General features: G+C 44.0%; 1 protein-coding gene across 1 annotated transcript; it reads right to left on the bottom strand.

Annotated features, from left to right (window-relative positions):
- Positions 1 to 889: 889 nt before the first annotated feature.
- Positions 890 to 6,626, bottom strand: LOC123993052 (prolactin-releasing peptide receptor-like). The gene is made up of 3 exons (XM_046294805.1): positions 6,545 to 6,626; positions 3,477 to 4,321; positions 890 to 3,194 (listed from the first exon to the last, which is right to left on the bottom strand). The coding sequence occupies exons 2-3, from the start codon at positions 4,302 to 4,304 to the stop codon at positions 2,856 to 2,858; spliced, it is 1,167 nt and encodes a 388-aa protein (XP_046150761.1). The 5' UTR covers positions 4,305 to 4,321; positions 6,545 to 6,626; the 3' UTR covers positions 890 to 2,855.
- Positions 6,627 to 11,050: the final 4,424 nt, after the last annotated feature.

The following is an 11,050-nucleotide window of genomic DNA, read 5'->3' as shown; positions in this document are numbered from 1 at the left end:
CATATATCAGGGCATCATAATTAATACACAGATAACATATTATCATAAGGTGACAGATTACATTTAAACAACATATTATTCTGCATATCTAAGCATACCTACTGACTGGTGTTTTTTTAGTTGTTTTTTAAAGAAACTAAATATTATTTTCTGCTAAAATCTGGGTAAAATATAGAAATGAATGTAAGTTAAGATAGCTACTCCAACTTGATTGATAGCCTGAAACAGCTGGGTAGAGGTTTGGAGATCGGGAACATATCTCGCTGGCTAGCTAAAGCCAACTTCATACAATTGCTAGGTGGCAAGTATTACAGAGAAACAACAAAAGATTTTTGCCTTATTTATTCATCAAGAAGGAACAATAGGCTACGTGGCTTGATCGAATTCATTTACAAGCCTACCTCCCGCGAGTCATAGCCATCACTGGCCATTACAACCAAATCAACTGCTGTGTGTGTCACGACACTCGCTCTCCTCCTCCACTGACGACACTGTCTGCACACACTGGAGCCCTCAAATCTGGACCTCGAAGCCAGTTCTACTTCTTGTTTTCATTGTTCCCCTCTAATCGGGGACTGATTTAGACCTGAGACACCAGGCGGGTGCAGTTACTTATCAGGTCGAACAAAAAAACAGTAGGCTCCGGACCTCATAGGGTAAGAATTGAATACCGCTGCACTGGAGTACAGTATCTAGCGTCCTGCCTATCTATACTCTGTCATGCACCTGAGGAAGGAACCATTTGCCAGGGGCTCCCGAGTGGTGCAGCAGTCTAAGGCACTGCGTCTCAGTGCTTGAGGCGTCACTACCGACACTCTGGTTCAATTCCAGGCTGTATCCCAACCGGCCGTGATTGGGAGTCCCATAGGGGAGCACACAATTGGCCAAGCGTCGTCCGGGATTGGCCGGGGGTAGGCCGTCATTGTAAATAAGAATCTGTTCTTAACTGACTTGCCTAGTTATTTTATTTTATTCATCTCCACAGAATAAGGTGGTACACTTTGCCTGGTCCAGTCATTGTGCCCCCCACTGCAAAATACAGCTGTCAAAATGTGGGCTTAAAAAATTTAAGTTCAGTAATTCATGCAACATCTGAAAAATAAACCAACAGGAAAAATATAATGGGGTACGTGCCCTTGTGCCCCCTATGGACATGGGGCCCCTGAACAGCATACAGGAAACCAAGCTGATGCCAACAGAGACGGAACAGAAACCGTGTGCGTGCGACGGGGGGGGGGATGTGTGAAACTGCGGGCATGCGCATTAGCAGGAGGAATTGTTTCAAATGTGTGTATGTGTGACTCACAACCAACATGAACCGTTTGTTTAAAGGAGTTTCATTCAAAACCCCTGAGACTTTTCCATTATATTTAGCAGATTTGGGAAAAAAAACACATTTTTTCTCACACGTAACAGCAGCATTCAGTTTGGATTTGGAACACAAACATCCATAACTATCACAATTAAAGTCATTCCGGCCCAGTGTTCTTGTTGGAATGACGCTATGGGTGGTTTGCTAGAGTGAGTCAGTGACAGCGTGCTCAGGAGCCCTTGTGAACAGTAGCTACAATGACGCCGGCTAACTAAGCCATCCTAACACCTCCAATGAACTGTCAGAATGAAACTAGGGTCTCAACCACCACCCTAAGACAGGCATGGACACCGCTGCCCAACCCGGTTAGAAAGGAAGCCCAGTGTATCACGACATACTGGGAAATCAGACGGTAGGAACGTCGCGCAACATCATTTTCTTTTGGAGGAGAAATTCACTTTGAAAACATTCTAACCTTTTTTTCACAGAGCATAACACCCAAGTCACAGACACCACCTGAGAGGGCCTCTGGGAATGAATCCATTTGATTAGGCTCAAAGCCAGTATCTCTGGGTTCAGCAAGTGGCGAAACAAAGACTAAAAAAAGTCCCTTGTGTTCTAGCTGCGCTAACCAGCAACAGATAAGGAACTAATCCAATTGGGAGGTACATTTGGCAGACTGGGTGCTGTTCCTGTCCAGTCAGTTAATATGGCAGCCATATTGTCACTGTTGGTAACTGAACAGATAGCACTTCGCTTTGGGTTAATTGCGTTCCAGGGAGCTGATTGGGTTTGAGACTGCAGAGGACAACTGCAGGGATCAACACCTATTCAAAGATACTCCAACACACCTACAGTAACTAGCACTGGGCTGGGGAATCAGTCCCATATCGCCCAGGCGAAAAGAAAGAGAGGGGGGGGGGGGCAGATAGGGAAAGGGGGGGGCAGAGAAAAAGAGAGAGGAATCAATATAAAAGTATAGCGACATACATTGAAATAAATTGGAAAGAGAGATTTAAAAGGAGGGAGAGAAGGTATGAAAGATTTCAAAAATCAGGCAAAAGCATAGTCGAATGAGGGAACAACCGAAAAGAGCGAGCTGTGTTTGCAGACTGTTTCTGCCCTGCCGTCCTCCTCCGTTGAGTTTGTAATCCATTTGGAGAGTGAGGAGTTCAGAGAAGGGTCATCTCCCCCGCTGCCGCTGCCAGACCTGCGTCCCAGCCCATGGTCGTGACAGTGTTTATACTCTCCGCCTCCCAATGGCTGGGAGACCTGCTCATCGTCTTTGGCAGCAGGGATTATGTAGTAACACCCAAGGCAAACAGAACAAACTATCCAGAGGGGTGACGGTCTCCAGAGCAGTCTAAAACCCCTGTCACACTGTCTCTCCTCATTCTCCCTCTCCTCCCTGCTCCTACAGCGGGTGTCTGGCTGGACACCCGTTGTCGTCTCTAACGCGTATATTGGATATATGTAATGGCTGCTGCTGTGGTATATGACCTTTGACCCCTACCTATAAAACATACCGTGGTTCCGGATGTTTTCAGAGGGTGCTGTCATTGGTGGGGTCGGACTCAGGACCGACGGCTCCCGGGGTCTCCTTGGCGGGGGCGGAGACCTCAGAGAGCAGGCTGAGGCAGGTGGCCGGATTCCGGGAGGTGGAGCGGGAGAGGAGCTGGCCCCCTGGGGGCCCCTGGCGGCAGTAAGGGCACAGGTAGCCCTTGAGGTGCAGCCAGACCTTACTGTGCAGGGAGGCGTAGATGAAGGGGTTGTAGCAGGCGGAGCTCATGGCCACCAGGTGGCAGCACACCTGCAGCACGTTGACATAGCGCTTGTCCACAATGTGGTAGTCTGGGTCGAGGTCCAGCAGCAGGTTCAGAACCTGTAGGGAGGGAGGAGGAATGCACACAGATAGTGGGTCACATGCATTAGGATTACATTGGGATTACATTGAGATTACATTGGGATTATGCACAGCCTATGTGATGCAACTGCCCCTAAAATGCTCTTTCTTCATATTTTCTCAAATAAATCTGCTTAATTATATAAAAATGTCAACAATGTCAGGAAAGTTAATGGGCTATCAGGAAAGTGCAGTGGGCTATCATTGTGAGTGCATTGTACCTGTGCCTGTGTGTGTGCACGCACAACCGTGTGTTCTCACCTGCAGGGGCAGCCAGCAGAGGGCAAAGGCAAGCACAGAGGCCACCAGGAGAGAGAAGGTTTTCCTCCTCCTCTGGCTCCAGCGCTGCTGGCAGTGTGAGGGCTCTCCGGGCAGCGTGTGGCGTCTCAGGTGCACTGTGATGGCACAGTAGGATATGCTGACTGACAGCAGAGGGATCATGTAGGAGGCTACCAGGATACAGCAGGAGTAGAGCAGCCTGAGCTGGCCAGAGCTCGGCCAGAACTCCTCACACACCACCAGCTCCACCCCACGGGGCCTCAGGTCCAGGTAGCGGGTGTGGAGGGAGGGAGGGGCAGCCAGGGCCAGAGACAACCCCCACACCCCCAGAGCCACCGCGCCACAGCCCCCGACAGAGATCCTCCTCCTCACTGGGTGAGCCACCACAACGTAGCGGTCCACAGCGATGGCCGTGAGGGACAGCACAGAGGCGAAGACGGTGGCGGCCTGCAGCAGCGGCACCAGGTGGCAGAGAGGGCGTCCGAAGGCCCAGCCGCGGCTGTCGAAGGCGTACGAGGCAGTCAGAGGGACACAGGTCAGACACATCAGTAGGTCGCCAGCCGCCAGGTTACCGATGAAGAAGTTGGTGGCATTGTGGAGCTTCTTGTCGGCCAGGATACAGGCCAGCAGGATGGAGTTGCCTATGCCGGCCACGGCCACCAGAAGGCAGTAGAGGGGCAGGAAGAGGGGCTTGAAGCGCAGCAGCAGCTGCATGCCAGAGAACACGTCCAGGGGGTTGTTGCTGTGGTTCAGGGAGGGGCCTCCAGTAGTGTTGGCCCCACTTAGGACCTCCTCCAGGATGGGATCCATCTCAGTACGCTGCTCCCCTACAGCACAACATAGGGAGTCACTTCATTGTGGCAGTTAAGAAACACTGGAGGAAGCACCATCATTTACAGCATGATAGAGCAAAGAATATAGTTGAACCCCTACCTAAGTTCATAACCTTGACCCTCAGCAGCCCCGTCTCCCTTGGCTACTAACTTAATATATACCAAAGATTATAGATGTACTGACAAGATACGTGTCTCTCGTTGTCCACAAAGTGGCACGGCGGGCTGTCTAGCTCCTGCCTATCGTTCATTTGATTGGTGGATACATCTCATTGTGGTAATCCTTCTTTGAATATTCAATGAGGGTTGTTGACGTCAAACGCTTGTATTCATTGGAGAGATGCTATGCTACAAGTCTCACGCCATGAAAATGCATAGCCATCTGGAGACCACTCTGCTAAAAAGTGTTTCTTCTCAAAGATACCGGGATGTCACGTGTCCTAATTATATCAGCACACGTGTAACAACTTACGAAACTTCTATTCGATCAAATAAACCTCACATAGCAAAAAAGCCATTCATTTTTCTGCTTACCGAATTCGACACTCATTGACCTCAAAACAAAAACTCAATGCTTGGTGGGCGAAACAATGAGAAAACGTCACCGCCCCCGAGTTGGGCCTCTCTCTTTCTCTATGTACTAACTAGAATTTCATTTTGTTTGGGGGAAGGGGGGGGGGGTGGGGGGAGGACGTCTGTGCAAACGTCATGTCTCACCTGTCCAGTCTCTTTAATACCGTGACCGCCCACCTTACTGGCTACACTCACTTTACTCACTTGGTCTAAGCGCCTCAGATGTGCATCCCCTGTAATGCTGTTGCCGTGCACCTGATGGAGCTCTTCCAGTCTCATTTCTGAGCCTTGATGAGAGCTGAAAACCCTCTGACTGCAAAACAGGGGAGCTCGACATCTCATCCAGAACCCAACCGTTTCACGCCTGCACTGACGCATGTTGTGTGTGTGCGATTAATCAGATGGCTTTATCAATTAAAATGTTTTTTTCCCTCTAGTTCATGTGGGCGACTATCATTATTTATTCGATTAGGAAAATGAGATTATTAGTGGCCTCAAATCACAGCCTACTTTGAGGAATTGGATTGTGATCAAATATGCTTCAGCCAAGAAATACAGAGAAATACAGAGATGGGTAGATGGACATACAGAGAAATACAGAGAAATACAGAGATGGGTAGATGGACATACAGAGAAATACAGAGATGGGTAGACGGACATACAGAGAAATACAAGAAATACAGAGATTGGTAGACGGACATACAGAGAAATACAGAGATGGGTAGACGGACATACAGAGAAATACAGAGATGGGTAGACGGACATACAGAGAAATACAGAGATGGGTAGACGGACATACAGAGAAAAATAGATGAAAGTTCACTCTGAATATGGTAAAGCAACAGGTGGTGAGGAAGAAGGAGGGATTGAACATGTTGCCCAAGTCATTGCGCGGTGACATGACAAACAACTGTACGTAATGAAATGCATTTGTGAACGGCGCCTCCGTGGCACAACGTCGAGAGCCTAGAGTGCATTTGATTTGGGTCGTCAGGTCTTCACAGGCTGCGTAGGATCTTGTCCAAGCAGAGAGAGACATCGAGATGAAAGTCAGTCCGAAACTCGGAGTGGTATTGCGGTCTAGTATTGGATGGCATTTCAACTGTGAAAGGACCAGCCTCACTATTTACTTTGAAGTGAGCTTAAAAACAGTACGGAAACGGAGATAACCATCAAAATGCTCCTGAAACACATTGGTCCGTCATGATAGCAGGGCAACAGATTCAAAGTCGTTATGGCAGACTGAAGGATCAGGCAGACAACAACAACAAACAAAACACAAGAAAAAGACTGGCTAATGCAGAACTAACACAAATATCAGAATAATAGCACATTTGTGATTGAACAAATAACACGTGATTACAAATTCTAATATTGGATACCATTTGAACCATTAATAATTTTAAGAAATCATCCATCAAACTAGCGATACATAGTTTTAGTATTTTTGTTTGGGGGGGGGGGTTATAGAATAGAATTTCAAATTTCACAATACATTTTCAAATGTTCATATTTTCTGTATTCCACAATAAAACAAGCAACATTGATAAAAACTGTAATTATGTGCATTCTGTGTGTTTGTATGCATAGCTGTGCAGTGTGTAGTAGTGTGCACAGAGTGTGTAAGATAAGAGAGAAGCCTACTTGTACTGTGCCTTGCTTTTCCTGGGAGGCAGTACGCGTCTCTCCTCTCTGTCACGTCTCTTCACTTCTGTGACTGTCTCTCTCCTCTTCCCTCCTTCCCTGTGCTGTGAGCATGCCCCCCTCTCTCGCTCTCTCTCTCTCTGAGCCCAGCCAGTGCCTGTACCACAGATGCTCATATAGACTTAAGAGTGAGAACACTTTCCCCTCAGAGCATATAGAAAAGTGATTGAAAAGAGAGATTGTGTGGTGTCCCCACACTACCTTCCCTTCTCCATCTCCCTTTAGCTCTCCCTCCAGAGATGTCAATCACACACCCGGCGTGAATTTCTGCATTATTTCCCCTCCTAAAACATGTGGCTAACCTCCTTCCACAAGTGCACAATGGTTCTCTCTCTTATGCACTCAGACACAAATCCAAACCTGCATAAAATGATATGCTAATATTATATGAACAAGTCTACAATTACATTTCTCTGTAGGCTATCCCTCCATCCCTTCCTGCCTCACACGCACACACAGGAGGTTGGTGGCATCTTAATTGGGGAGGCTCGTGGTAATGGCCAGAGTGGAATATGCGGGGACGGTGTCAAATACAGCAAAGACATGGTTTACAGGTGTTTGACACGTTCCATTCGCACCGTTCCGGCCATTATTATGAGCCATCCTCCCCTCTGCAGCCTCCTGTGACACACAGTCAGTAAAAAAAAAAAAAAAAAATATATGTCCAAATGTAAAGGGCTCAGACAAATCAACAGCGTTTCTGGAGTACGCACACCTCTGAATGTACTTTGCGAACCGAGTGAGAGCACTGATTTTACATGTAGAATCGCGCAAAAGAATTTCAGCAGATGTCTACAATGGGTTGGTCCCTAAAACACAGCCCGCTGAACATAACGGCAGACAAATGCTAGATCCACATTTGGTGCGACGTGTGCGAGCCCTAAGGCAAGCAATTGCAATAGGATTGGGAGTTTGCTCAACAAGATTAAGATACTCAAAAGGTAAACGTTTATTATTAATACTATGAATTTGACATCTTTCTATCGGGCTAATGTTTGTTCAATCATCAGATGTAAGTGATATATTTTCAAAACTCCAAGTACACAACTCAAAACTGATAACACTTGTAATGTCCCCCCCCCCCATCTTGTGTTCTGAACCTTTTGATTGTGAATTGGTGTTTCACACATCTTTCACCCTGGAGTCATTCGTGAAAAATCGTAGTTTTCCGTGAAATACCATATGAACACTTTGTTTAGACACCAATACATCAGATAATGATAGGCTCACTATTTAATCTAACAGCAAGATATTGATACATCTTTCAAAACTGTTCTTTCTGAACAGTTTTTTTCTTCTTTTTTCAGGTTTTCCATTCAGTATTTGACTAAAACTTGAAATGGATTGCATTAGGGTTGTAAAATTCCAGCAACTTTCAATAAATTCTTGTTTTTGCCAGATATCCTGGTTGGAGGATTCCGGGAATCAGATGGGGAAAAAGGAGGTATTCCAGAATCATCCAACAAGGATTTATGGAAAACCATGGAATTTATTGAAAGTTCCCAGAATTTTGCAACCCTACATTGTATAAATTGATCAGCTTACAGTGTATTCACAAGTGTAAAGGACCAGAAATTGAAATGGGTTTAGTATATTTGAGGAAATTGAAGGATGCGAGAATGGACCAGATGAAGCCAAGGGCTGCAGATGAAGGATCCAGGGAAGTTGACTCTTATAGGGCAGGGCATGTGTTTTCGCTCGTCTGTTGTACTTGATTGATCAATTAAGGTCCCTGATTAGTTAGGAACTCCCCTCACCTGGGTGTCTAGGTCTTAATTGGACACAAATTGAAAGGAAAAAAAAAAAAAAAAAAAGAATCAGCATACACTCAGCCCTCCAGGGAATGAGTTTGATACCTCTGCTGTCGGGTTTGGCTTGGAGTTACAGGTAGACATCACTGTCAGGCAAAGGCAGTCAGGCTGCTGTGGTCATAAGATCCTTGAAGGAACCTAAGTGAAAGAAAATTACTTTTTTTGGGGGTGGGGGGGGAAGAATGACTGGTCGGTTTTAAATAGGGTGGAAGTGGTGATTAATAAGAAGAGTGAGAACAGGTGTGGAGGCTGATTAGCAGTTAGCAGCTGGAGATTGTTTGAAGAGTTACGTTCAAGGCAACTAGTTAAGTGTTGCAAACAGTAGGAGGCTGATTGGTAATGGTTAGCAGCTGGTGTTTGTTGAGTTGCTAGGGAGCTGCGTTCAAGGCAACTAGTTAAGGGTTGCATTGAAGCCTGGTCCTCGCTCCTGAATTTTTGTTCATTCTTAATGTAAAATTCCACCCAAAAACGATATTTTGGTATTTGCTTTACTTTAAAGTATTTTTACTTAAGTTGTTTTTTTGGGGTATCCATACTTTAGTGATATTTGTTAACTTTTACTTTACTACATTTCTAAAGAAAATAATGTACTTTTTACACCATACATTTTTCCTGACACCCAAAAGTACTTGTTATATTTTGAATTCTTAGCAGGGCAGGGAAATGGTCTCATTCACACGTATCAAGAGAACATCCCTGGTCATCCCTGCAACCTCTGATCTGGCAGGCTCACTAAACGCATGCTTAGTTTATAAATTATGTCTGAGTGTTGGAGTGTGCCCCTGGCTATCGATAAATAAAAACTAAATACTGCCATCTGGTTTGCTTAATATAAGGAATTTTAAATGATTTATATACTTTCACTTTTGATTAAATATATTTTAGAAATTACATTTACCTTTGATACTTAAGTATATTTAAAACCCAAATATTTGTAAAAACTTTTACTCAAGTAGTATTTTACTGGTTGACTTTCACCAATTTTCTATTAAGGCATCTTTCCTTTTACTCAAGTATGACAATTGGGTACTTTTTCCACCACTGGTTGATATGGTCCCAGAATGTTTTGCTTGTCACATTCAAAATACAGAAATCCCCGTATGATAATCATACGATGCAAAATGCGTCATACGTGGTTGATTCCTGTGTTTTGAAAGTTACGTATCTTGAAAACTTGATTGCTGACAAGCAAAACATTTTGAGACTAGGTCAACAATTGACTAATGAAACAAATACCAAAATATTGTTTTTGGGTGGAGTTTTTCCCCTTCTACACCCTTTAATGAAATTCAGATAATGAGTAGAATATATTCTTATACAGTGCATTCAAAGTTATAGCTAGTGCATTGTTACATAAGGATGCAGTCGATGATGTAGAGTACAGTATATACATATCATTCCAGATGGACATTTCCTTTCCACTGGAGTTGGGTCAGTGTCTGATTGTTTCCAAGCACACTGGCTGATGGAGAATTATGATGCATTTACACCCACATAGGATTTGGTTTTACCTTCCAACATAAATTGATATCAAATTGATACATGTATAAAAGTAACAATATAGAAATTGCGTGTTCAGCAGTTATCAAACTATACATAGGCCATCATTGTAAAGAAGAACTTGTTCCTAACGGACTTGCCTAATTAAATAAACGTTAAATAAAATGAGTACATTGACTAGGCACTACATAGTGATAGTTAATTGTATTCTTAAGAAATTACAAGCAAATCATATCGAAATATTGCATTTTGAAAAGCAGATACGTAGACTGAATATGCTTGAGTTGGTGCGGTGAACGTGACTTGTGCTTAGAGTTTTGAAACACGAGCCATTTTGATGATCAGTTTAGGTTTTTGTTCATAGAAAATGTACCACAAACATTTTTTTTTTGCACCAAAAATTGCACCTAATTGATTGAACAAAAACTAACTGAACATTAGTCATATAGATAGAATGGCAAGTTCATGATATTAATAAAACATTTACCGTTGGATATCTTTTATACAAATGTCATCTTCAAGTTGGTAATTCATACGTTGAATTCACATCTCCATCTCAAACAAAAACAGTCTAGGATTAAGTCTAGGATTAAATCAAATGATTTTGAAGTGCATTTAAAGTTCAAAGGCACTTAAATCTTTTGTCTTGCCGATTCACCCTCTGAATGTTGGCACACATGCACAATCCATGTCTCAATGATTAAAAATCCTTCTCTGACCTGTCTCCTCCTCTTCATCTACACTGATTGAAGTGCATTTAACAAGTGACATCAATAAGGGATCACTTGGATTCACCTGGTCAGTCTATGTCATGGAAAGAGCAGGTGATCAAATCAAATCAAATCTTATTTGTCACATGCGCCCAGTACAAGCGTACTATGAAATGCTTACTTAGAAGCCCTTAACCAACAATGCAGTTCAAGAAATGGAGTTAAGAATTTTTTTTACGAAATAAACTAAAGTTAAAAAATAAAATATAAGGTATTACAATAAAATAACAATAACGAGGCTATTTACAGGGGGTACCGGTACCGAGTCAATGTGCAGGGGTCAGGTTAGTCAAGGTAATCTGTACATGTAGGTAGAGGTGAGCTGACTATGCATGGATAATACACGGTGGAGGTGGGGGGGGGTC

Source organism: Oncorhynchus gorbuscha, linkage group LG13 (assembly GCF_021184085.1).
Source record: "Oncorhynchus gorbuscha isolate QuinsamMale2020 ecotype Even-year linkage group LG13, OgorEven_v1.0, whole genome shotgun sequence".
In the NCBI taxonomy this organism is placed as follows: domain Eukaryota; kingdom Metazoa; phylum Chordata; class Actinopteri; order Salmoniformes; family Salmonidae; genus Oncorhynchus; species Oncorhynchus gorbuscha.
The sequence above is the reverse complement of the archived record's forward strand: the minus strand, read 5'-3'. Positions and strand labels throughout refer to the sequence as shown.